Here is a 23,512-nt window from a genome sequence, read left to right as displayed (position 1 = left end):
GACACATGTTACACCTCTTTAGTGCTTGGTAGGTTTAGTATTAAAACGCTAGCAGGATTGAAAAAGGTTCAGAGCATCGATGTAGTCAACTTATTAAATTATCAAAATTAAATCATCGTTGCTATTGACTTATGCTGGGTTATGTTGGGGATTATGTTGGGTTATATTGGAGGTTATGTTGGGTTATCCTTTAAAACTGACTGGAAGCAGTGGCATTTCAAAGAAGATATTTCTCGGAATTATTCGATACATTCTCGCGTAGCAAGGGGAGAAATAAGAGCGACGTAGTTTTCGAAATGGAAGCCAGCAAAGGGAAGTTATCCTTCTCGGCACGTAAGGTGAAGTTGAACGTGTGGGGGGATGAAAAGTTTGCTACGCGAACGCGGAGATGTTTCAGATGAAAAATTCTGCGGCCGCGCTTATGGAGTAGCCATCTTGATTCTTGTTCAGCGAACTAGGGCGACAGAAACGGGATAATTAGTGATGTACGCCGTTTGCGGTTCGGAGGGATGAAAGGTCGCGCGAATCCCGGATGTTCGGTATGAACCGGACAGGATTGTAAATGAGTAGACCGTTATCTTGTATAAAAATGGGTTTAATAAATAACAGCTAACAACGAAATAAATAAGGCTCGCAACACGTGATTGTATACATATAGTACTCTCGACACTCTGCCAAAATTGAGGGGTTGAAATGGCGAGCGACGCGACTGTACATTTAAAAGCAAAACTGAACACGCATACAAAATTTATACGTAAATAATTGTTTGTTCCATCTTTGCATGTAGAAGATAACAAAATAAAATACACAGTATTAAGTACGATATTTTAACTTTCTAAAAAAATTTCTAGCGATCGTAATGTTATAATTATTTTGATGCAGCCCAGTTTTAAACCCTATCAAAAAGGTCTGGGCGAACTAGCAAACGAATATAGTGCAGGAACAATGGTACTCAATTATTCCAAACTATTGCGAAAGGCTTATAATTAAAGCATTAATTCTACAAGAAATTGAAACGTAACAAAAATTGCATGCATCAAAATAATGATGATATTACAATTGTTAAAATCTCTTTGGAAAACATTGTACTGAATAATATATATTTTGTTTCCTTTGTCTATTCTATAGACGAACACATCGAATATAAATTTATTTTTCTTTTAAATTATCGTATGCGCGTTCGCTGTTGCTCTTAACTGCATCAATTAAAATCCGCATCATTTCGAGGCTCCGGTCGGCTGAAACAAAATTACTCTAGTGGACCGCAGCGTGTTACCAGCGCATGATCATTGTCGTTTTTTCGGTAGTCCGTCGTTCGCCGTTTGAACTTTTCGCTTACATGAACGAGCCCCGCCTCTCCTGAGCCCGAGAACTGGGGCGGGGCGGGCCGGCTCGTTGCTCCGTTAACAAATTAGTGTAATTACGCCCACGAGATCTCGAGATCTTTCATTCAGATGCAAAGCTCGCCTGGCACACGCGTGCCCAGGGACACGTACACGGAGCACACGACACGATCGATGAGCTTCGGCACAGAGTACTTCTTTCGCTCGTGCAGGTCGACGTAGACGGTTACAGTCGAACGAACTAGCTTCCAGTCCCACGATCGGCGATCCTCGATCGATCCCGGACGAAATAAATTAGTCTTCCTTTGTACATTTATACAAGCCGGCACGGAGTCGTCGGTGCCGGACGAGTTCGGTTAGGAGGGGCTCAGTTACCCAGGCCCCTGGTCCCGGTGACGCCCTGTAGCCACGGCTTGAAGAAGGTGGTCCTCATGTAGACACCCGGCAGATAGGGCGCGGCGCACTTGATTCCATGGGACACCGTGCCGACCAGGAACCATCTTCCGTCCGACCGCTGCATCACCAGCGGGCCGCCGCTGTCACCCTGAAGATAATAAACGTTACTTGCAATTTAAATTATTATTATTAATTATAATAGAACGACATATAAACCGGCGACGATTTAACAAGGCCGAGGAAGAACAGAACCGGTGTTCTTCCCCGGGGAGAGGAATAAATTGCTCGACCCTAAGCTAATGGCTCCAGGTGAGAGATTCGGTTCTTCCATAAATACCTCGCAGGAGTCCTTCTGACCAGTGGCGTAGCCTGCGCAAAGGAAGCTGTCCAGGATCAGCTTCGAGTGACCCGCTGTCTGGAACATCTCCTGGCAGACGGAGTTCTTTATGATCGGCACCTGAACTTCTTGAAGGGTCGACGGTACTCCGCCATCTGCAATTAAAAATGATCAGCATTCAGGAATTCGTGGATCATACGAACTGTCACGAAGGATAGAGGATCCACTCACTGTACTTCAGTCGGCCCCAGCCAGTAACAGTAGCCATTCTGCCAGTAAAATCGATTCCCTCCTCCGGCATACAGATGGGAACGATATGGTCGTCGAAGACCACCGGCGACTCCAGTTCCAGAAGGGCTAAATCATTCTCGAAGGTCGCGGGATCGTAGCCCCTGTTCACGATCACGCGTCGAACGTTTCTCGTCACGCTGCGTTTGTCCTCCAGCTCGCCGGAGAGGTCGTATTCTCCGAAGACTGCCACCAGGGTTGCCAGGAACCTGAGCAAAATCGATCGACACTTAGGTCTTCGAGAAGCTAGAAGAATGAGTCGAAAGGGGATCGGAAGCTAGGGTTTACCCTGGTTGACAGTGAGCGGCGGTCACCACGTATTTCTCTGTGATCAGCACGCCCCCGCACTTGTTCTTCGTGAACAGGCCCAGCCAGGTCGCTTCGCGGATCAAGACCTGCCAAGGCCACTTGCCGAAGTAGGAGCTTTTGCCTCCGACGATCTTGCCTTCCCTCGCCAGTGGCCTAATTCCACACTCTGCGGAGCAAAGACGAAGATATAGCTGCCTTTAAGAATCGAAGAGTAGTTTCTGAAGGCAAAACTCGACCAGCTCTTCAGCCAAGGAAATTACACGAGCTCCTTAGCAAAGAGAACTAAATAAGCTCTTCGGCAAAGAAATCCGAACGGGCTCTTTAGCAGAGGAAACTGCACGAGCTCTTCAGCAAAGAAAACAAAACGAGCTCTACAGCAAAGAAAATTACGCGAGTTCTTCAGCAAAGAAAATAAACGAGTATATCGGCAAAGAAAACATATCAGCAGGCAAAACTAGATCATCTTCGGCTAAACTTACGCGATCGTAGATCATTAGAAGACGTTGTCTGGGCCACGGTGGTGGTCTCGGCAGCAGTCGCAGGGCTAGTCTCCTCCTCTTCAAGGACCACAGCCTCCGTGCTGGTAGCCACCGTGGTGATGGGTCTTCTGGTTGGTCTGCTGCGTTTGGTCGTTACTGAAGGCTTCTTCGTGGTGACGCTGGTCACTGTGGTCGGTTTCGGCTTGAAAGTTGTGGGCCTTGAAGGTCGAGCAGGCTTCTCCGTTGCCGCCGGCTTCGCCGAAGTCGGACGACTGGCGGGTCTCTTCGTGGTGACCGGTCTTCTCGTCGTACTCGATAAAGGCTTGGTGGTCGTCGCGGGTCTCCTTACGGGTTTCTTCGTGGTGCTGGCTGGCCTCTTCGTGGGCGTGGCTGGTGCCAGCGTGGTGGCGTTCGCGCGGTTGTAGACGACGTCTTTGAGTTCCTGGAAACCGGAGTAAATCGACCTTCATCGTTTGCGAACGAGTGCTGAAGTATTAAAATCGTTTCAAGTATGTACCTGGAAGTTGCCCTGCAGACTCTGCACGATCTTATTCACGAACGTGTCCACCTTGTTCGTCAGCACGTCGTCCTCGATGAACATGGGAGTCGGGATGTCGTTCTCCCCGAGTATCTCAATGTCAGGGTAGCCGGTGTTGTTGAAGGTCTCGACGATAGTCGGCTTCTCCTGCTGGGAAATCGGCGTAGAGATGTTCAAGTTGGGGTTCCTGACCGGTGGGAAATTGATCAGGTCATCCGGAGCCGGCGTGTCGTCCTCGCACTGAGGTGACGGCGTCGTGGTCTTGATAGTCAGGGTGGTGGAGACGCTGGTGTCCTTGATGATCAGGGTGTCTACCGGCGTCAGGTTCTCCTCGGAGAATTCTAACGACGGCGTCGATGGTTTCAGATAGAAACTAGGCTTATCCGACCATGGTGCGAACGTGGTCCAAATGGTAGGCCTTCTGGTGGGGGGTTTGGTAGAGGTTTGCGGCTCTTCGGCAATCACAGGCTCCGTGCTATAATTATTGCTAACGGTAGGCTTCGATGTGGTCCCGTCCTTCAGATTCACGCTGAAGAAGCTCGTCGAGACGACGTTGTTTGTGGCCACGTTCGAGATCACGGTGCTGATGTTATGAGTGATCGTGGTAGAGACGCTGGGCTTCTTCGTGGTGATAGGACCGGGCCTCAGAGACCCGGCCGTGGGTCTGGCGATCGTTGAAGTGGGCCTGACGATCGTCGATGTGGGCCTAGGAATCTCAGGCTTCTTCGTGACCAACTTCTGCGTGGTCTCTGTTGATAGTTCCGTTCCGAGGGGTCCTAGAACGATCACCGTGGGAGCCGGAGGGTTGGCAGTGGTGTTGCGAGTGTATCCAAAGCTGCTGGCCTGCGTCGACGGCCTTGAAGAGTGACTGTAGGTCGTCGGGTAGGTAGGATAGGTCGTTTCCGTCGGGACGGTCTCGTAGTTATAGTAATTTGACGTGGGCAGAGGCTTGTAGAACACGTAGGGGAAGGTCTGGGTAGCGATTGGTCCAGGCGTGGACGCCTTGGTCGTGGAGATCTTGACGAGAGAGGGCTTCGAGGTCTCGTCGATGCTGACCCACTTGTTGATGGACGAGTTAGGGGTCTGTATAGTCGTCCCGGAGCCTGGCTTCGTGTTGTTCAGGATAGAAATGATGTGATTGATCGCCAGCTCTTCCTTGTCCACCGCGTCGTCCTTCTTGTTACCTGACGGGGTGTCGTACGTAATAGTGGGCACTCTAATTAATTCGTCGTCCTTATCGCTCAACGTTGTCATCGGCGTGGTAGTCCTCTCGTTCCCAGTCCCGGTAGCCTGCACGTCTTTCGTGGACACCCTCTCCTCGACGGTGCTAACCTTCTCGAAGATGTCTGTCTCCAACATAGGTGGACTGGTGGTAGTTCCCTGCACGCTATACGTTGTCGCAATCGGCGATTTGGTCATGGAAGGCGTGCCGAACCTATGGTCAGTGTTGAAGAACGAAGATTGCTCGGGATACTTGATCCACTGAGTCCCGAAGCTGCTGTGATAAGTGGACCCGATAAACGGCTTCTTCTTCGTGACGGTTGGCAAAGATTCCGTCACCTTGGTCCTTTCAGTGGTCTCGGACACCCGTCTCGACTCGGTACTGGACTCCAAGCTGGGTTTGAACAGGTCGTCGGGGTTGTAAGTCTCGTTCAACATCGTTCCATTCTCGTTCAGGAGAATCGTGTCCGCCGAGCTGTGATTATTTGGACCCAGTCCCTGAGAGAACAACGCGGGCAGCTGATCAACAGGGTCGGCAATCTGGAGGATCTGATCAGGACTGAGCAGCGTGGTCACAGGATTCAGATTGGCCGCGTCGTGCTGGTTTTGGATGTCGTTGTTGTTCTCCGAGTGGGTCAGCAACGCAGGCAGTGACAGGTCGTCCAGAATATTTTGCTGACCCAGCAGAGCTGGGAAGTCCTCTTCGAGGTGACTGATGTCCGGCTGAGGCGGTATCTGAGGCTTCTCAGCATTCTGTATAGCGTCCATGATGTACGCCATGCTGGAAGGCCTGCTCGTAGTCGACGGTGCTTTGAACGTGGAGATTTTGGTGTACGACGTCTCCTCGGTCAGCTGATTACCCGGAGTCTCGGTTTTCGCGGTGTTGTCCTGGGGCACTGTCATCCCCAGTGGCGTTCCATCGGCGTTCAAGAGGATCGGTATGTCCGGCACGTGGTCGATCTCGTGCACGTCGAACGGATTCGTCCACTCGTTGCCCAGCTGGCCCAGGTTACTCGAGCCGGAGGCTTTCGGTGGCAGCTGGCAACAGGCCCCGAAGAGGAAGCCGTCCATGCAGGCTCCGACCACCTGGCCGTTCCGTTGCGAACACTCATAGTTGAACATGCATATCGCTGGCTCGGTGGACTTCACTCGGGTCGGGATCGTGGGCTGACAGACCTTGGGCACTATCCTGTAGCCGCCGAACAGTCTCCTACCTGTGAATCAGACCGATTCCTCGTTTTCATCTTAACCGTGAACAATAATTTGGCGGATCTCGTCGAAAACGCAGATTTACAGACAAAATCTCGTCATTAAGTGAATGATCCCCCGCGAACATTAAAATTCCATTGTTCTTCGGAGTCTTACAAATCCGCGCACGGATTTGCCATGCGCCGTTAGCAGCGGTTTGCAATAAACGCGGCGTGGTATGGAGATTTTTTTTAATACCGCAGAAAACGAACAGGAGCGTGAAGATAAACTGATGTAGGCGCTACGGGCATGACAGTAGAAAGTTTGCCTGTGGGTACCTCTAACCGACATACTGTTGGGAATTCGAGGTATAATAATAATGGTTCCGGTAGTTTGTTCAACTGTAACTCTTTGGCACAAAGGGGCATAATTAACGCACCGGAGATAAGGGAAAGAGCAACAGTGCGGCTCTACTGGGTTAACGTTGTGTCTCGGATTTTCATTTTACTGTTAGCTGTAAAAATTCTCCTCTGGGAATCGCTAGTGGAATAGGCGCGGAGAAATGTTCTCCGCATTGTCGGATGAAAATGATGAACGAAATTGGACGGTCAGTAGAATGTAGCAGCGCGCCAGAGGTAATTAACGATGGTTCCATTAACCAACTCCGCCCGAATTTCGGGCTTGTTCGTCCCTTAATTACCGCAATTTAATTTTCAACAATTATGGCAAATTATATTGAAGACCCACGACTTTCGACCTCATTAAAAGCAAGAAGTCTTGATACGACACAGAGTAGAGAATTTTAAGATAATTGCAAATTACACATAATTTTTGTTCAAAAATTTTATTAAAAAATTAAGCAGCCTCTAAACGAAGAACCTCTATATGGACGGCTCGGAGGCCAATCAGCGTTAGTTCATTAACCTTAAAATCGAGATAAATAAGCATTTCGCAAATTGTGTGGTTGCAAAAAGATGCCGCTAATAAAGTGCAAAGCGCAATTTCGATTGCGACCGAATAAAAGAAAGTCAATAGTAATCTTGAATTGTTTTATCTAATTTTCTGTTATTTTGTTTGGTCATTCCGTAGTCCTATTTATTGTTTATTGATGAAGGAAGATCGTACGATAAAAGACGCGTGTTTGTACTGCGCAAGTAATTTTCAAAGAAAACTGTGCTCACACCGATCGGCTTCGTATTCGTTCATACGTCTGTTTAAAGCCCCAGCATCGTAAAGCAAAATTGACTTTCATTCGATGCAATAAACCTCGATCTTAAATGAATTACGCTTGTAAAATTGATACCCGGCAGCGTTAGATTGAATGCCGTTGAAGCACGATGTTAGGTAGGCGAGAAAACTAGCGATTAAGTGTTAATCAGCCCGAACAATGACGGCGTGGCCGAGCCCGGAGGCAATTAGTTGCATGCAACGGTCCGTCGGCCGGGTTGAAAACGAAACGAGAGAGTCTTGGGGCCCGGCACATGTATTCCGGGGGGCCCGTTCGGAGAGTTTCACGGCGGAATCGAGGCCGCTCGTCCCGAATTCCTTGTTTGGCCCGCGGCGCGACCCCGGATCGGTTGTTCAACTTTCGGCGGTCCGATTAGTGAAAACCGATCCGAGCCAGTTGATTTAGGTTTTTGTCGGCCGCGATGCGTCGTGTATTCACCGTGATCGGTTCTGGTTAGGTGACCGAGGCATAGGCGAGCAAGCATCTAGGCTCTGCACGTGCTTCCTTATATGCCTGCATACTACCGATACAATGACCTACTCCGTGCATCGTCCGTAGTGCTTGACACGGGCACTACCAGCTCGTTCCACATAAGTTTTTTCCATTTTTTATTTCCACCTGTTCGTCGATTTTTCGCGGGAACTGCTCCGCAAGGAGAAGCGGACCCGGCTTACTCGTCCGGAGCTGCCCGGGATCACCGGATCGCGCGATTCTTCCCTCGGAAATTTGCAATTAAGCGATCAAATCGCCGGCAATTAAATGGATTCGGCCAGCCGATCCGTTATCTCGGTTGCAGCCCGAGATACGAAGTAGCGCAGTCGGCAGACAAGGAATTTTTCATGAGACAACGCTGACCCGGCTGCGAAACCGTTCCTGGGTCAGTCATCATCATTTTTTTTCCCCCCTCGGTAACGCGCAAACGACGCCGCCTCGATGCAGATTTTTCCTTTCCGCGGACGCGCCGAACACACCGAGATCTAATCTGATTTTGTTGGATGGCCATGACTTCGGCGAAATTTTTATTTTGCGAAAACATTCGCCGTCCAGTTATTACAATGCAAGTGGTTAATAAATTCTGGCGATGTCCTCGATAGCATCAAGGATTGCTCGGCGAACGCAATATCCCTGGTTACCGCGAATTAAAATGCACGATCACTTCCAATCCGTTAGCAGGGCTCGCGACAAACTCGATAAAAATGTTTGCCCGCGTTTCCCGCTTTTACGAGTGTCGCGTGCTCGCGAAAATGTAATCAACGTTTCCAATTATTAAGCGTGGGCGTGTGTGCACAGACAGGGAGGGGACTGGAATAACGTCTGTCGTATCGATTACGAGACGCGCCCGGGCAAGTCGACTCGTTAACGCGAGCACAATGATAAGAATATCGCGTGCGGCTCTGATTAACGAGCCACAATTTTGTCGGATCGCCATTTTTCCAGCTAACACGCCGAGTTATAATCCGAGGCTGGCCAGGCTTCATTAAAAGTTTCGCTCGCGTATCCAGCGCCTCGTTAAATTCCCACGTTACCGGGAAATGCGTCTGCCAGTAGTCGTGTTCTCGGATTTTCTAATCTCATGCTACGAACGATGTTTGCGAAGTTCGAGCGAACTTTTACGTTCCCGCCGGCGGCGTTTTACATAGATGTAAGGAATAGTTAACGCGCGACTGCGGTTCCCGTCGTTGTTGCAGCAGCGAAAGGTTTAGGTCATCCTGTTTGATTAATCACCGATTATTTGAGTGTTTTTAATCGATCCTCTGTACGTAGAGTCGTTTACTGTGAAACCGGAGTCACTGATCATTCAAACAGGGTCACTGATCATTGCAGCATCATGTTTACAAGGTAGCAAACATGTTAAACTGCTGTCGCTGTAGTTTCTTCGATCTTGACTCTTGCAGTTTATGATCATCTGTCTGTCACTGATCATCCAATTGGGGTCACTGATCGTCAAAGTAATATTTTAATAACGGATCAAAGATAAATTGTCGCGGTTACAATAATTTTTTGACTTCAGGTCTTACGATGTATGATCTTCTGTGTGTAAGATTATTGATCCTCAAGAATGGGTCGCTAATCATCACGTAAGGTCACTGATCATCAAACTAATATTAATTAATTATTAATTACGACGAATCCTTGTAATAAGATATCAAAATAAGACCCAGTACATAGAACCGATTGCAAACGATTCTAGTTTAGCGAGCGATTCGAACTAATTCGAAATTAACAACGCGTAGACAATGGCTTTTAAGACACCTTCTAGCAGCGACTCGCAGCGATAAACCGCGGCGAAGTAGAATTTTCACGAAAGTAGTCCTCTAGCGTAGTATTCTTAGCTAGAAAATAGTGTTTACCGGGCAGATAAGCGCCTGGCTCTTAACAGCTATTCAAGAATTTGCATAAAGATATGTATAAAGCCGTCCGGAAATGTGCTGTGTGATTACCAGATTGCATATCTCAGTTGCTGCGTGCAAACTCAGGCGCAAAGAATCGTAACAAGACACAATAATGATCCAGCTTATTTTCGCAGGGTGTTATCCGCTGTGTTTAACCACTAGAAAATCTGTTGCACACGATCTTCCATGAAAATGCGAAACGGCATACCGTTCTCATTGTTCCGTCGAACAAGTTTGTCTACCATTCAGAAACCCGAGCGATCTCTTTGGCAGTAAATAAACCAGTCCCAGCGGTTTATCCGTGGAGATCGAAGAAAATGTCGCGGGTCAAGGAAAAGTCCCGTTTCCCGCGGCCATGATCCCGCGAGATATTCCTGTTCGCGTCGCCGTCGCGTCTCTCGCGCGCGAGGATTGTTCGCGCCGCGTAATTGCGCGCGTCAACACCGCCTGAGACTGTGTTCCCACGTGCGTGGCTCACGGCTCCAGGGTTCCCAGTCTCTCAGGATACGCCGGTCGTTTCGCGGATTATCCACGGGTCGAGCATCATGATTGAATGGAAGCGTCGCTGAGGACCGCGCGAACCCGACACTGACACCGAATTCCACTTACATCTCACTTCCTTTCGAAAGTCGTGAATTCCATCGAACCGAGGCTCCCGGGGAGCCGGCACCCAGCACCCGGCACTCGGCACCCAACTCTCAGCGCCGGAGCTTCTCCGCGTTCGTTCCCAATGCGCGACAGAAATTTCAGATATTCGTTCCCCCGCGGCTGACACACATTCGCCACGCGATCCGCGCACTGAATTCGAAGGAAACCGCCGCGGAATTCCGCGCTGATCGGCATCGGAACAACAGAAATGGGAGCAGCCTTAATGATCCCGTAAGAATCCGAGATCACCCTGATGACCGACGTTTCTAGGCGCGGGTCACTTTCACGGTTTCGTTTCTCTCGATTCACTGCCGCCGCGTCGACACTCCCCTGTGATCAGGGTTTAACATTATTCGAATAATCTCTCGAATTAATTTGTCGAATTTTTATTCGAATTCTTGTTCGAATTTTTATTCGAATAATCTTTCAAATAAATTCTTCGAATAAAATTTGATTTGAGTAATATATTGAATGAATTCTTCGGATACAATTTTCTTCGAATAAAACGGTCGTAATCACGGTCGGCGATATCCTCCACGGGACGATTCCGTGCTACAGAAATTACGGATGATCTTCGTCAAAATTTATCTCATCAGCCCCATCGACAAGGAGGGTGTCCGCTTCAATCTAAATCGACCAAACTTTTCTTACGCCAATGCAAAAGTTGGAAATCGTGGTTCATTCCTGCGGCAGGTGCTGAGATTGCTCGCTGGGGAGACGAGTAAACTCTCGTGGTCTCTTTAGTTCCCCATAGTTTTCAGAGGAAATTAGAAACTTGTGCAGTTCGTTCGTGTTTGATTCGAATCTCGTTTAATTGCGGATCGCCCTCGCCGCGGATTTTCGTGCAGAAAGTGTATAAAACGCAGGGAACAGGAGTCGAATAAAGATTTCTAGCGACGTGACGACAGAATAATAAACAAACGAAGAGAAAACACCCGCATGCTGTTTCAGTAGCATTTGCAAACATGCGTGTGTTCAGATACTTTCGAACTGCAGCGCGCGCGCGCGCGGAAATTTTCATAATTTTCTGTGTCGCCGATCATGTTAGTTAGTAATGTTAACAATAGGAAAGTGGAAGTTTACGGAGCGTTTAACTTCGAATTCAGTTTTCACTGGTTTCGCCGCAGCCCGTGAACCAGAGAAGGCCAGTGAACTCGCCGGGTGGTACACTGACACATCAATGTTACGATGCAAAAAACAAGGATAAATCCGAAACGAATTATTTCCCCTCCTGCTCCAACGATTCGACTAATCGCGGCGTAATTGCGTTTCCCGGTCGATAAGTTCTCTCGGACGGTTACAGCTAATTGTTAATTGTCTGTTCGATTAAAAGGCGTCACAGTCAGCTTGTTATCGAGAGGGGCGAGGTTCGTTACGCAACGTAATTGTTACCTGCAGCCTGGGCGACGTAAGAGTGCGAAATGACGGACGTCGAAGAAAGGATGACGATGAGTAATTGGACACTCTTCCCGACAGCCATCTGCAACAGGAAAAAAAAACCAACGAGATTATTGTTCGTTCGCCGGCGATGATTGTCGGTTTGCGAGAAGAAGAAAAAAACCCGTCGAGAGTAATTAGCCTACATTTGGCGAGCCGATTCGACTGAACAGAAGCCGCGTTGCTTTTCAACGACGAACGGAGAGTTCTCTGGCCGGTGAATGTCGAGTACATTAATCGTCCTTTCAAATCTGCTCATATTATATGCGGCATGTTCGGTAACGGTACAAGAACATCTCGAGAGCCTCCGCGCCACGGGGATTCAATTACAATTCAATTCTTTGAGCCGGCTGGTCCGACCCAGGAGACAAATCGCCCGTCGATCACCTAGCGCTGTGCACGAAATTCGCGACAATGCGAATCGCCGAACGGGTCGCGTCGTTTTTCCTCGTTCGACGCACTCGCGATTCTGGCCATTCGCGCGGTCCAAGCGGAAACGATTCCTGGGGAATCTAGATGGCAACCCTTTGGCACATAAAGGGTTCAAGGGATCAAGCTCGAAATGGTTAAAGCTAAAATGATCGATACGATCGCGATATTTATCTACGTTCATAAAACTAGAATTGAGGCAGTTGAATGAACCGAATAAAGAAAGCACTGTTCGCCTCGTAATCTTCGAAGGCAAAAATGAGTTCCAAAAGGTCTCCGCACCGCACGTGTATTCACCTGTACTGTTCCCAGCAGCTCCAGTTTCGAAATGAACGTGTCCGAAAAATCGTTCCGACGAACGCACTCGACTTTTCGCGAACTCACTGTCGCCGGATCATCGGATCGAACCGAGACCGCGGAAAGGACCCGGAGAATTCGATCGAGGTCCACCTGCGCGTTACAGCCGGCTTGATAATCTCGCGATACCTGGCGAGATTTACGCGGTCGCGCGCACGTGTGTTCGACGGAGGTGAGCACAGGCTACACACGGTGTCCCTACGCGCTCCGAAATCCCGTTACCGAGTCAGACCGGAGGCGTTCTACGGATTCGCTGGCTCCGTGATGCTAAACAGAGGAGCGAAAACGATCCCAAGGAGGAACGAAGGGAAGAGATCGCCGTGGAACAAGAGGGGCCGTGAGAAAGACGAAGAGAGCGAGAAGAGCTGATCGGCGTTGCTTCGCGAAGACACCGCTAACCCAGTTACCAATTCCCCCCCGTCGCTGCTTCTATTCTTCCTCGTTCCTCTGACCTTCTTAGGAATCAGCTCCTCGAATCTGCTACCGGCCGATCAGTTCCTTCCTCTTCCTCGGATTCGATCTTCCTTCCGGCACTCGAACCATTCAGCGCGCCGCCTCGTCGAGTTCTTCTTCGCCGAAGAACCTTCGACTCCTTTTCGGCCGTTCCTCTAATCGTCGCTCTTCTCCGCTAATTCCGAATCATCCAATGATTTAGGCAGACGCGTTAGACACCTTTAGTTAGACACCTAGGCGTTCGTTCATGAACATTGCAGCCTAGACGTTGACTTCGTTGAAAATGCACTTGCGTCTGCCTCTCGCATTAGGACTCCATTTTCTATGCACTTTGGCGCATAGTTTGTACGCAAAACTGGATACCATCGGCGGAGACCACTGCACGGATCGCTGCTCAAACGAACAGGAGAGGAAGAATCTGCTGTCTGGTTTTTAGATAGGATTTTTACATAAAATGGAAATCGACTGCATCGCGAGAGGATCGAAACTTCGCTAAACAGCAGGACATTTGCAAACGTCTCTGTTCGGTCTCTTGTATTGAGAGGTGTTCTATGAGGTCGTGTTCCTCGGAACGGCTATTAGTCATTAGCGAACTTTGCTGAAACATTTCGCACCCAGGTTTTTTTCACGTGCCTGAAAGCAATCGGTTCCCCCGTCGTTCGCGCGGCCAAGAATCCGCCGAGTCAAGACACAGGGATACCGTTACTATCAATTATCAATTCCCCGTGCTGTTCGCCGTCCGTTTTCACGATTCATAGCAAAATGCTATTACGCACACGCAACCAGCTGTGTTACGCGCGGCGGCCGCGACAGTACGTTCGAGCAGTAAAAATGAAATTCGCCGTAAGAACGCTGTCCGTTGTCCGTTTCATGCGGACATCATGGAAAGTCCATTATTTCCGGCAGTGATAATGACGGATCATTGCGACACGGGGGTGTTCGTGCCGCGCACAAAATAAAAGGAGACAACGTGATACCGTTACATTCTTGTTAACGACATTCACGATCGACCGCTTTCGTCTCCGTTTCACAATTATTCGCATATTCACGCCATTTGTGTCTGTAGTTGCTAAATAAATCGTTCTCTTAGTTTTGGGGGTTGGTGAAAATTCGTAAATAGAATAAAATAAAACAGTCTAGTAACGGTTAACAAATTAGAGGATAATGCTCAGAGGCCGAAAACAATGAATTTCTGGACAAAGTCTTAAGAACAAAATTCAATTAATTATAAGATGCAGAAGCCACATAGATATATACTTATTTTCTTAATAATTCTCATAAGTTGGAAATGATGCAAAATTATCTCCAAATCCTTGCAATGTTTTTGCTATTTTACAGCAGGATAATTTTTGTGGTAAATGCACAAAATCCACAGACCGGTTACTATTTTTGTACAAAATTGTGCACTGTTCAGACTGCATTATTATGTATTGTTTCGAGAAAGTGTTTTTCTCGATCTCCAGACGTCTATAGCCGTTCGAACCGGCAGAAGGAGCCGAAGGCGTTGGATCGTGGGAGTGTGTTGGCTGTTGACAGCGCGACAATCTTCCTTCCCTTTCATTCGGTCGTTTATTCGCGCGCGATACGGGCCGCACACGCGCGAATACGCGGAAGTCACTTTCCTTCGGACCGTTCCGTGTCTGTTTCTCCCTCGCTTCCTCCCGCGGCGCTCGGTTTCAAGCAGCTTCGATCGCGACAAAAACCGAGAGCCGTCCGAAGACGAACGTAATTATCGCGAACGATCCGCTCGTTCCTGCGGAAAAGATTAACGTCGCTCTCCGGGGGAGGAAGTCGGCGATCTAATAGCTCTAACGAGCCGGTCGTTTGCTACTGTTTCATCGTGAACCAAATTCTCCACCGTGTCGAGTTCTAACAGCTGGATGCTTCTTCTTCGAACGCGACCTTTTGCACCGTTTCCGCCCACGTCTCAAGGACACCGTGTTCTATTCGCCTTTCGTTATTCGGAGTGCTCCCCGGCGCACAGATTTATCACGAAAAAGTTGCGGGAGTTGCAGAAGTTGGTGGCACAGCTTACAGATAAAAAGAGTATGTTGCTGTGTCAAAGGTTAGCGCATAGAACGGCGGATTTATTCGACGAAAATGAAAGCGAGTATGCTTCCGTTAATTTATAATTTCATTTATCAAACTCTTCGATGCATTTTTCGAAATATTTCGCCTGATAGGCACGTCAGTTTTTCTATTCTATTTTAAGGGGACACATGTGAACATTTACTCCTTTAGAATCTCGCACGAGATTCGTATCAGCTTACAAGAGAATATAGAATCCACAACGTTATTATTAATATTCCGGGAGCATACGGACCCGAGCCCCGCCGCGGCGTCCGAGTGTCAACAGAAGTACGTGGAAATCTGCAAAGCGTGACAGAGTTAATTTTTGCTCGGTGTGCAGCGTCTAACGTACGGGATTCTGAAAAACGCTAGGCACGAATTAAAGCGTGAAAATTGTGGGAAACCAGGTGCGTGTGTCGGCTTCATTTTTCCAGCCGACGACTCGGCAAACAGCGACGGCGTTTGTTTACCCTCCTTCCGATTCCGCGGCGGATTTCACGAGAGTACAAGCGGGCGAACGCGTTCCCGCGGATAAATCTAAAAGGTAAAACGGGTTTCGCGTATGAAAGCGCGGATAAAGCGAAACGCTGCGGTAATAAATTGAAACTGAAGCTCCGATCCTCGTTGCGTCGGTGTGCCGCGGACACCGTGTGCCCGTTATACCAAGCGAATTTTACCTTGTTTCCTCTAAAACCGTTCGCGGTACGTGCCGGTAGTTAAATGACGCGGATAACTGATCGGCGAACGGTGCTTGCGGGTCAGAATTCCGAAAAAAATGTCAAGGTTATGTCAAGGTTATGTCAAGATTAAGCTTGGATAGGTCGTCGGTAAGCTTGGAAATTGTCCAGGCGACCATGCGAATGAAACCTCGACGAATTGTTTTTTAATGGTTCGGCTGGTAGCAAGTGCAGCTTATAAGCAACGTAATAAAAAGATGTTGTACAATGAACCCATTAATTTCGAATAGTTTGCAACAATTATAAAAGAACGGCACAGCCAAGAGGTTGAATGGGTGTCGATTGGAGCCCTCGCGGAAGAAGAAAGGGTTGTAGCGACTCTCTTCGTAGTCGGCAGTGCATCTGGCCGCGCAGATGTTTATCCGCCAGTGTTAATGGCATTCCGCTGCAGAAGATATTAAAACATAGCGCAGGCTGCCGCGACGACAAACGAAAACAAATTAGTTGCAAGGAAACTACGTAATTGGAGTGACGGCGGTTAATCGTCGCGGCGTCGAGTTTATCAGAACGTGTTCAGGAGGCAGCGAGTATAAAACAGAACGGCCGGCGACGAAACAATCGAACGACCTCCTTTATGGGAGCGCGTGGTTTACTGTCGCGTTCTTGGCGGTCGGGGCGTTGCTCCACTCTCGGAAGTCAGTCTATCATAGAAGTAGAAAGGAATCCCGAGCGCGCATATTCGATGCGTTCGTAAAGAGGACACCCAGTATGCTCTCCGCGAGGGCCCCGGACTCCGGACACGGACACGGTCACGATCTTCGTGGGCTCGCGGGGCCCCGTGGCTCGCCATGGGGGGAAAGAGTCAAAGAGTGTGTAGTGTAGACACCGGCTGAGAGTGCCTCGAAAATTCTTCCGCGTTCATTGGCCGTCCGTCAGCAGCCGAGGGGGGCAGTTTGTACAGGTGCGTGGAACACCGGCACGGCACGGCGTGCATAGGATTCTGCGCGGACGCGTGTTCGCAGCACACGCGAGCCTCGGAGAAAGCTCAGCCCGGTCGTCTGCTCTTCGTTATTGGATCTGGGTGACCCGATTGGCTTGGCCTCAACCGAGAGACGGTTCACCTCGTCATCGTTATCGTCGCGCCGGGCCCCCGTTGTTCCTCTCCCCAATTTATATCCTCCAGACCGCCGCCGTCTAACCATCAACGGTTTCTTTCGCAATCATTCGTGGTCGAAGAGAAATCGCCCCGATGTTTAACCAACTCCTCCATCGTCGGCTTCGATCGTTCTCCTAGATGCAGAGGCGGCTCAGTTCGTCCGCAGAGGTCCTGCTCCGCACAATTTATCTTCTTAGCGAAACCACGATCCGGCCATCCGGATCCCTTTTCGCTGTTACTCGTGATCCCAGCGAAAGCTGCCTCTGGAGGGACTCTGCGAAACATGGATGGGTTCGGACCACCTTGCTGGGACCTCCAAAGTTCATTGTTTCTGGTCCTTTCTTCTTGGTCCATGTAGTTCTAGAATTGTTCTTTCATCGACGCCTACCGAGTTCCTTTGAAGGATATTTGTCTATCCCCGATAGATTATACTTTCTACTTCTAAGACTTTTATCGATCCTGCAAAAATCCTAGTTTACTTTGCAAAGTACTCGGTCCTTGACGACTCTGCTTCGAGAAGAAGCGTCTAACTAATCAGACTTTCCTCGAGACATCCGATATCCAATTTATCCTCTGTCTTCTAGAACAAGGCCTTTATCGATCCTGTAAAAATCCTATCTCACTTTGAAATCCTACCCCATTTCGCAAACTTTGGAGCTCTTGACATCTCTGCTTCAGGAAGAAGTGTCCAACCAATCAGACTTTTCCTCGAGACATCCGGTCTCCAATTTATCTTCTGTCTTCTAGAACAAGGCCTTTATCGATCCTGCAAAAATCCTACGGAGGAAGCCCGCTTTCGCTCATTGGCTCGGCCACCTCGCGAAATTTTGCTATGGACCTAGGTGGACGAGTTACTGAGACTAGTGGAATTGATTTTCGGAGAGATCCCAAAAATTTCGAAAATGAATTCCACTAGTCTCAGTAATTGGTCCAAAATTTTGCCATCCACCTAGGGGGACCAGTTACTGAGACTAGTGGAATTGATTTCCGAGATTTTTGGATCTGTCCGGAAATCAATCCCACTAGTCTCAGTAACTGGTCCACCTAGGTCCATAGCAAAATTTTGGACCAGTTACTGAGACTAGTAGGATAGATTTCCTGATGGATTGGGGTGCCAGTGTAGATCGATTTTTCGTAAATGTTATGATTACTTGTGCTAAAAATATCGCTAAAATTAACAGTTTATTATAGTTTTTTATTATGATTCTTATGTCTGTCTCCTATGCATCTGCTATGCAACTTAATGTTTTTTGTTTCTTTGTGGTGTCTCTATCTCTAAGTCTCTAAAGCAACGAAGCCGCGGATTGCATTTTCGCTAAGGAAAAAGCTGCTTCAAATAACCTCAGGAATCCCCTACTTCCGGATTGCGAGACATTTTTGGGACACCCTGTAGAACAAGATCTCTATTAACCCTATAAAAATCCAAGCCATCATCGCAAACGAGGGGTCGTTGCAGAATCCTCCAGGAAGCACCGTTCTCATCTCATTAATTTTGGAGTGGAAGACCCGGTCCGAGAATCCGAGGATCGCGAGACGGCCGGATCGAGCTGTTCTCTCGGCTGACCGATATTTTTCCGCCAACTCATTCGCGGCGGGTCGATCGAAGACCCGTTTCCGTGAACGAAATCGTGTGGAAAGTAAGCCGCGAGGGCTCGTGCAACAGAAGCTCTGTGCCGACCGCGGACGCTTTCACTTGGACGGTCAGCGATCCGCTTGAAACCCGAGCGATCGGTTTTGCACGATCGGCCTCGGTTCGACTCGAATGACTCGCGCCTATCCTCCCGCCGCGGCGCGCGGCAACGAGCGAATCGTGGAAAGTGATAGTCGAGGATGCTATGCCGGCCCGAAACTGCTGGAAAAGAGAGTCGGACGCGTCTCGAAGCTCGAAAGGCTCGACCCGCTCGAGTAATTTCGGTAAGACCCGAAATCGAGCACTTTCTATCGGTACGTGCCAATACGTCCGAGCGCGACACACGCGATACCTTTTGTTGGAACTCGAAAGGGACAGTGCGACGTCTGCATTTTAAGCAGCCTCGCAGAAGTAGGGCCCCGTATCTGGGGCAACGAGAGCAACACGCCGGAACGTTCGACCGCGCGGTCACGCTGACAGAAGTTGATCATTAGAAAATCGTGGCTCCGGTGATAATCGCGGGAGAAACTAATCGCCGATAAATTACCGCTCCACGCGACTCCAATCCGCGATCTTTCGCTCCATTTTCTCGACGGCTCGTCGCGGTTCCTCCTTTTTACATTCGCGAGACGTCCACCGACGTTCGCGAGCTGTTATTAGATTCGATCGTTGGTCGCAAGTCTCGCCGGGATCCCGGCGTTTCTCCTTTTCGGAATCGCAATGCGGCTTCGGGACGGTTGAATTAGAGCGACAGAACCAAGAGCCTGGCCAGCGTTAAACGCGCAAATCAACCAGCACGATTGGAAAGAGTGACACGAGCCGTGTGCGCGCTGACAACCGTTACCAACTTACCACTACCCGGTACCGTGGCATACCTAACACAGGCTGCACACACAAGGCCAGCCTGTGCAGGTGTAAGGCGACGTGACAGACGCTCCTCGGGGTCAATACGGGAAATCTCGTTCCCCGTTTCTTCCCTGTTTATTAATCCCACTCTTCCTCTCGTCCTAACGCTACTATTAATCACCGGGGACTCGACTTGCAGGCTGTGCGCAGTTGCGACGAAAATCGTTTCGATGCAGCACGAACGTTTCCGTGGCAGAACTTAATTAAAACGACGGATTCGATCGTTATCGATTTTCATCAGACGTGTCCACATTTAGTCGCGAGAAAGAATTCTCTACGTAGCTATCCTGTACAGTTGTATGCAATTTTTATTTTGCATAAAAGTCCGCACTCCAATTATAATAGAATGTTTACATAAACATAGTCTTTTCATCGTTGTATTTTTTCATTTTTTCTATTATTTAATTTTTCGCAAGCATTTGAAGTTGATTTTTTTGGCATAAGAGCAGTTGTTTCTTGCTTCGAACTGCCGCCATTTCTGCGATTATCGAAACTCTCGTGGGCTACATTTTAAATGAACCAAATTTTTCTAATTCAGACGTTCGGCACTTGTTAACCGTGACGGTCAGCAATTAATGTTTAACGAAGAGGGGTTTCGGAGACAAGGAATAACTTCGTCGTTTTGTACGATTTTTACCTTGAAAAAATTGTAAAACGAAGCTGAAACCGACGTTTATATTCTCTTAGAAAGACTAAATCTTTTACTCGGTAATTACCTGTAAAAAAATTGCCGAACTTTACCTATTCTTTAACGCCTCGGGGTGGTGCCTCCCCGTTACGCGCGTGGAAAAATATCTGACGGAGAAATCGACGGAAGAACGTTCAGCTTCACGGCGAAAGAGAATTGTCTGCAGCTGAAAACGAGGCGGCGAACGGGTCGGGTCGATTAACCCACTGGTTGCCGGGCCGAATGGCCGTGAACAGGGTCGAGGACAGCGGTTCGAGTGAATTTCGTCTCGCGGGTTCATTAAGCCGCGCGCGCGGCACTTTCTAGGATAACGGAATCCTCGTGGATTCTTTATCCGTGGGATGTATCGAGGATTACGTTTCGATAGGATCGAGGTTAATGTAGCCGCTTGCGTCATCGATCCGCGTCAGAAGCATAATCGTGGGGCATTAGCCGGTGAAACCTCGCAGGCAAACCGGAACGGAGAAAGAAGAAGAAGAAGAAGCAGCAGAAGAAGAAGAAGAAGCGGCGGCGCGGCTCGTTCGAATTCGACGGAATAATTAATCGCCGATGAAAAATCGTTTGCCATTGAATCTCGTCGTTCCATTGAGGCCCGCGGAGCCGCGAGGCCCCAGGTGCGCGCCGTTACCATTAACTTCGGATCGAGGACTCTCGATCTAATGATCCGTGTAAGTGCCGCGAGAAAATTGTAGCGGCTCTCGCATGCGAACACCAACCCGTCCCCACACCCCTACGCCGCCGTACAATCCTTTTTTCCTAATGATAATGACGGAACACGGCGTTCCCTGCACGCGTTCTGTCCGCTAATCCGCTAACCGGGTAATTCCTCGAGCGTGAACGCTAATTCAATTAGAGATCAAGAAAAATGTTTCGCCGGCGATATGTGACTCGCGGTGCTCGCGGACCCGATCCAATTTACACCGGCGATGATTATTACGGAATCTGATTAAAGAGTTTCCCGGCGAATAAATAAGTGGATTAATAACAAACCGGTGGACGGGGTGCAGGGAATGGCCGGTTAACTTTGATAGAGTCCCGGGGGTCTCTTCGTTATTGTAACTAACACCTTCGAAATCTCGGTGGTAAAAAAAAACGGCGGAGACAACGCGGCAGGTTGAAATTTATCACCGGTATAAAATACTTGTCGGACGAACTAAGGGTCCGGGAAAGTTCGAAGGGTCAAAGGGCGACCGGTGCTCGGCTGGCTGAGCTTGCAGGCGTGGGTGGCAGCGGTGGGAGCCGTTCGGGACGGCTCGCGGACGGAATCTCCGGTGAAAGAGCGCCGAGGAAAAGGGAAGAAGGATGCGGCGAGGCAGCGGAGCATGCCAAATGATCTTCTATGTATATCGCCTCGTTTACTGCGGGCCAAAGTCGGAAAGAGCCCCAGCTTTCTCCAGGCTCCACGGTTAGATTACCTTCCGTACGATCGCGCTGATTCCTGATCACGTCCTGGTTCCGATAAACGATCCTTAGACACAGAATCTGGCCGATTTCCTTTTTGTCGCCTCCGCATCGAACGCCGAAACTTTCTACATTGACAATCCTGTCGCCATTGTCCGCGATCTTCGGTCGTTCCTTTTTTTTCCGCGTTTACATGGCCGACCGGACCGCTGCCACTCCAGCCGAATGGGCTAACAGTATATTCGAGAACCGGGGACATAGTTGGAAATGTCCTTAGCGACGGCCCGAGCATACTAATGCACGGTAATTTTAGCGAGAGACCCGGAACGCGCTATTTTCCCGCGATCCACCGGCCACGGCTGATCGCTCGGGGTTAATTAAGCCGTCCGGGTCGTCGGACGGTCCTTTTTCGGTTGTCCGAATCTTAGTCGCGATCGTTATGGTTGTAACACGTTCTCGAAGGGTTCGAAATGTTTGATGGTCTTTTCTAAAGATCATGTTATACATATTTTGTACATATCTAGTTTACTAAAACTAATTGCGATGGTATCTAGGAAGATGTTCCTACGAGACCTCCTCAGAATGCTTTAAAAATAAAACCAGTCATCCTAGTTAATCGATGACCATTCTTCTCGCCCTTCGTCTCGATAATTAGTCGTTTAATTTTTAGTCATTTCGCATTAGTCATTTAACATTAGATCGGCCCGACAAATACAATGCACTTCGAATCATAAAGTGTCCTCGAGAACAATCAAATGCATCTTGCTCCCTTGTCAAGGTCGATCTTGTAGCTTACGATCTACGCTCTCCGTACTTTGAAAGATCCGCTATCGACGTTCGTCCACCATCGACGAACCAACGGAGATCAACGAACGAAGACGGAACGAAGCAAACGGCTCAAAGCACGACGAACTAAAACGATTGCGGACTCACCGTGCAACGTATTAACCCAGACACGTCCGTCGATGCTTCAGCGTCGTCTCATGCCTTATATCCTCGACAGAATCCCGGCTGCGTCTCGATCAGTGAAGACGGGCCCTCTGTACCGGTCACGCGCACTGTCTCTCGCGGGTTCACACGTCGTCACCCCAGTCCCTCGGCAGGTCGCACTTCCTCACTGAACTTTTGCCACTTCCGTTTCCAAGATCTCAGCAACCGCGTACCATCCGGCTGACAATACGTCGAGTCGACCGATTCCCAAGGACTCTTCCTCTCTCAAGGAGCCTCGTGGCGCACTGGAGGACCGGCCGCGACGTCGATCACGAATCGGACGAGATCGGCCGCGGTACCAAACGCGGAACGACAGCGAACGGATCACCGGGATCGTTGATCGGATGGTGTTCGGGGACACTCGTGGACGGCAGATGGTCCGTTGTCTGACGTGTTTCACGCGATCCTAACACCGATCTGTTCCGCGCACCGTTCGTCCATCCGGTTAGTCAACTGGATGGTACCTGTCTGGCTGTTGTATCTCGTGCCGCAGCATGTGCTGGAATCGCATGGCTAAGTCATAAGCGGCGCCTTCGAAGAGGATCGCGGCTAAGGCGGCGGCGGTGGTGGTGGACGAAGAGAAGGCACGGTGGTGGAGGTCGTTCATGGTGGAGGTAGCGTCGCGGCCAGGAAGACCGATCGTCCATCGAAGAGGTGGGGACGTCGTCAAAGCCAGAAACGATGAGCCACCGTCGTCGGGGTAGGAAGCAGTCGCGGGAGACAGAGAAAGAGAGAGAAAAGAGAGAGAGAGGGAGAGAGAAAGGCAAGCATCGAACGGAGAAGAGCTGAGAGTGCGAGAGAGAGAGAGAGAGAGAGAGAGAGAGAGAGAGAGAGAGACAGAATGCGGACGGAGACAGTGCCGGAGAGATAGAGAGAGAGAAAGAGACGGAGAACGAACCAGGAGAAATCAAAGTGGGCCAGTGACCAGGTCACGTGGAGAAGAACGAGGC

At 49.3% G+C, this 23,512-nt stretch overlaps 1 protein-coding gene across 1 annotated transcript; it reads right to left on the bottom strand.

Annotated features, from left to right (window-relative positions):
* Positions 1 to 574: 574 nt before the first annotated feature.
* flz (transmembrane serine protease filzig) lies at positions 575 to 23,084 on the bottom strand. The gene is made up of 8 exons (XM_076521115.1): positions 22,506 to 23,084; positions 11,761 to 11,848; positions 3,670 to 6,125; positions 3,153 to 3,594; positions 2,653 to 2,839; positions 2,308 to 2,573; positions 2,077 to 2,231; positions 575 to 1,887 (listed from the first exon to the last, which is right to left on the bottom strand). Exons 2-8 carry the CDS (start codon positions 11,846 to 11,848, stop codon positions 1,711 to 1,713), a joined length of 3,771 nt encoding a protein of 1,256 aa, XP_076377230.1. The 5' UTR covers positions 22,506 to 23,084; the 3' UTR covers positions 575 to 1,710.
* Between the last annotated feature and the right edge of the window lie 428 nt (positions 23,085 to 23,512).

Source organism: Megalopta genalis, chromosome 4 (assembly GCF_051020955.1).
Source record: "Megalopta genalis isolate 19385.01 chromosome 4, iyMegGena1_principal, whole genome shotgun sequence".
Classification (NCBI taxonomy): Eukaryota; Metazoa; Arthropoda; class Insecta; order Hymenoptera; family Halictidae; genus Megalopta; species Megalopta genalis.
The sequence above is the reverse complement of the archived record's forward strand: the minus strand, read 5'-3'. Positions and strand labels throughout refer to the sequence as shown.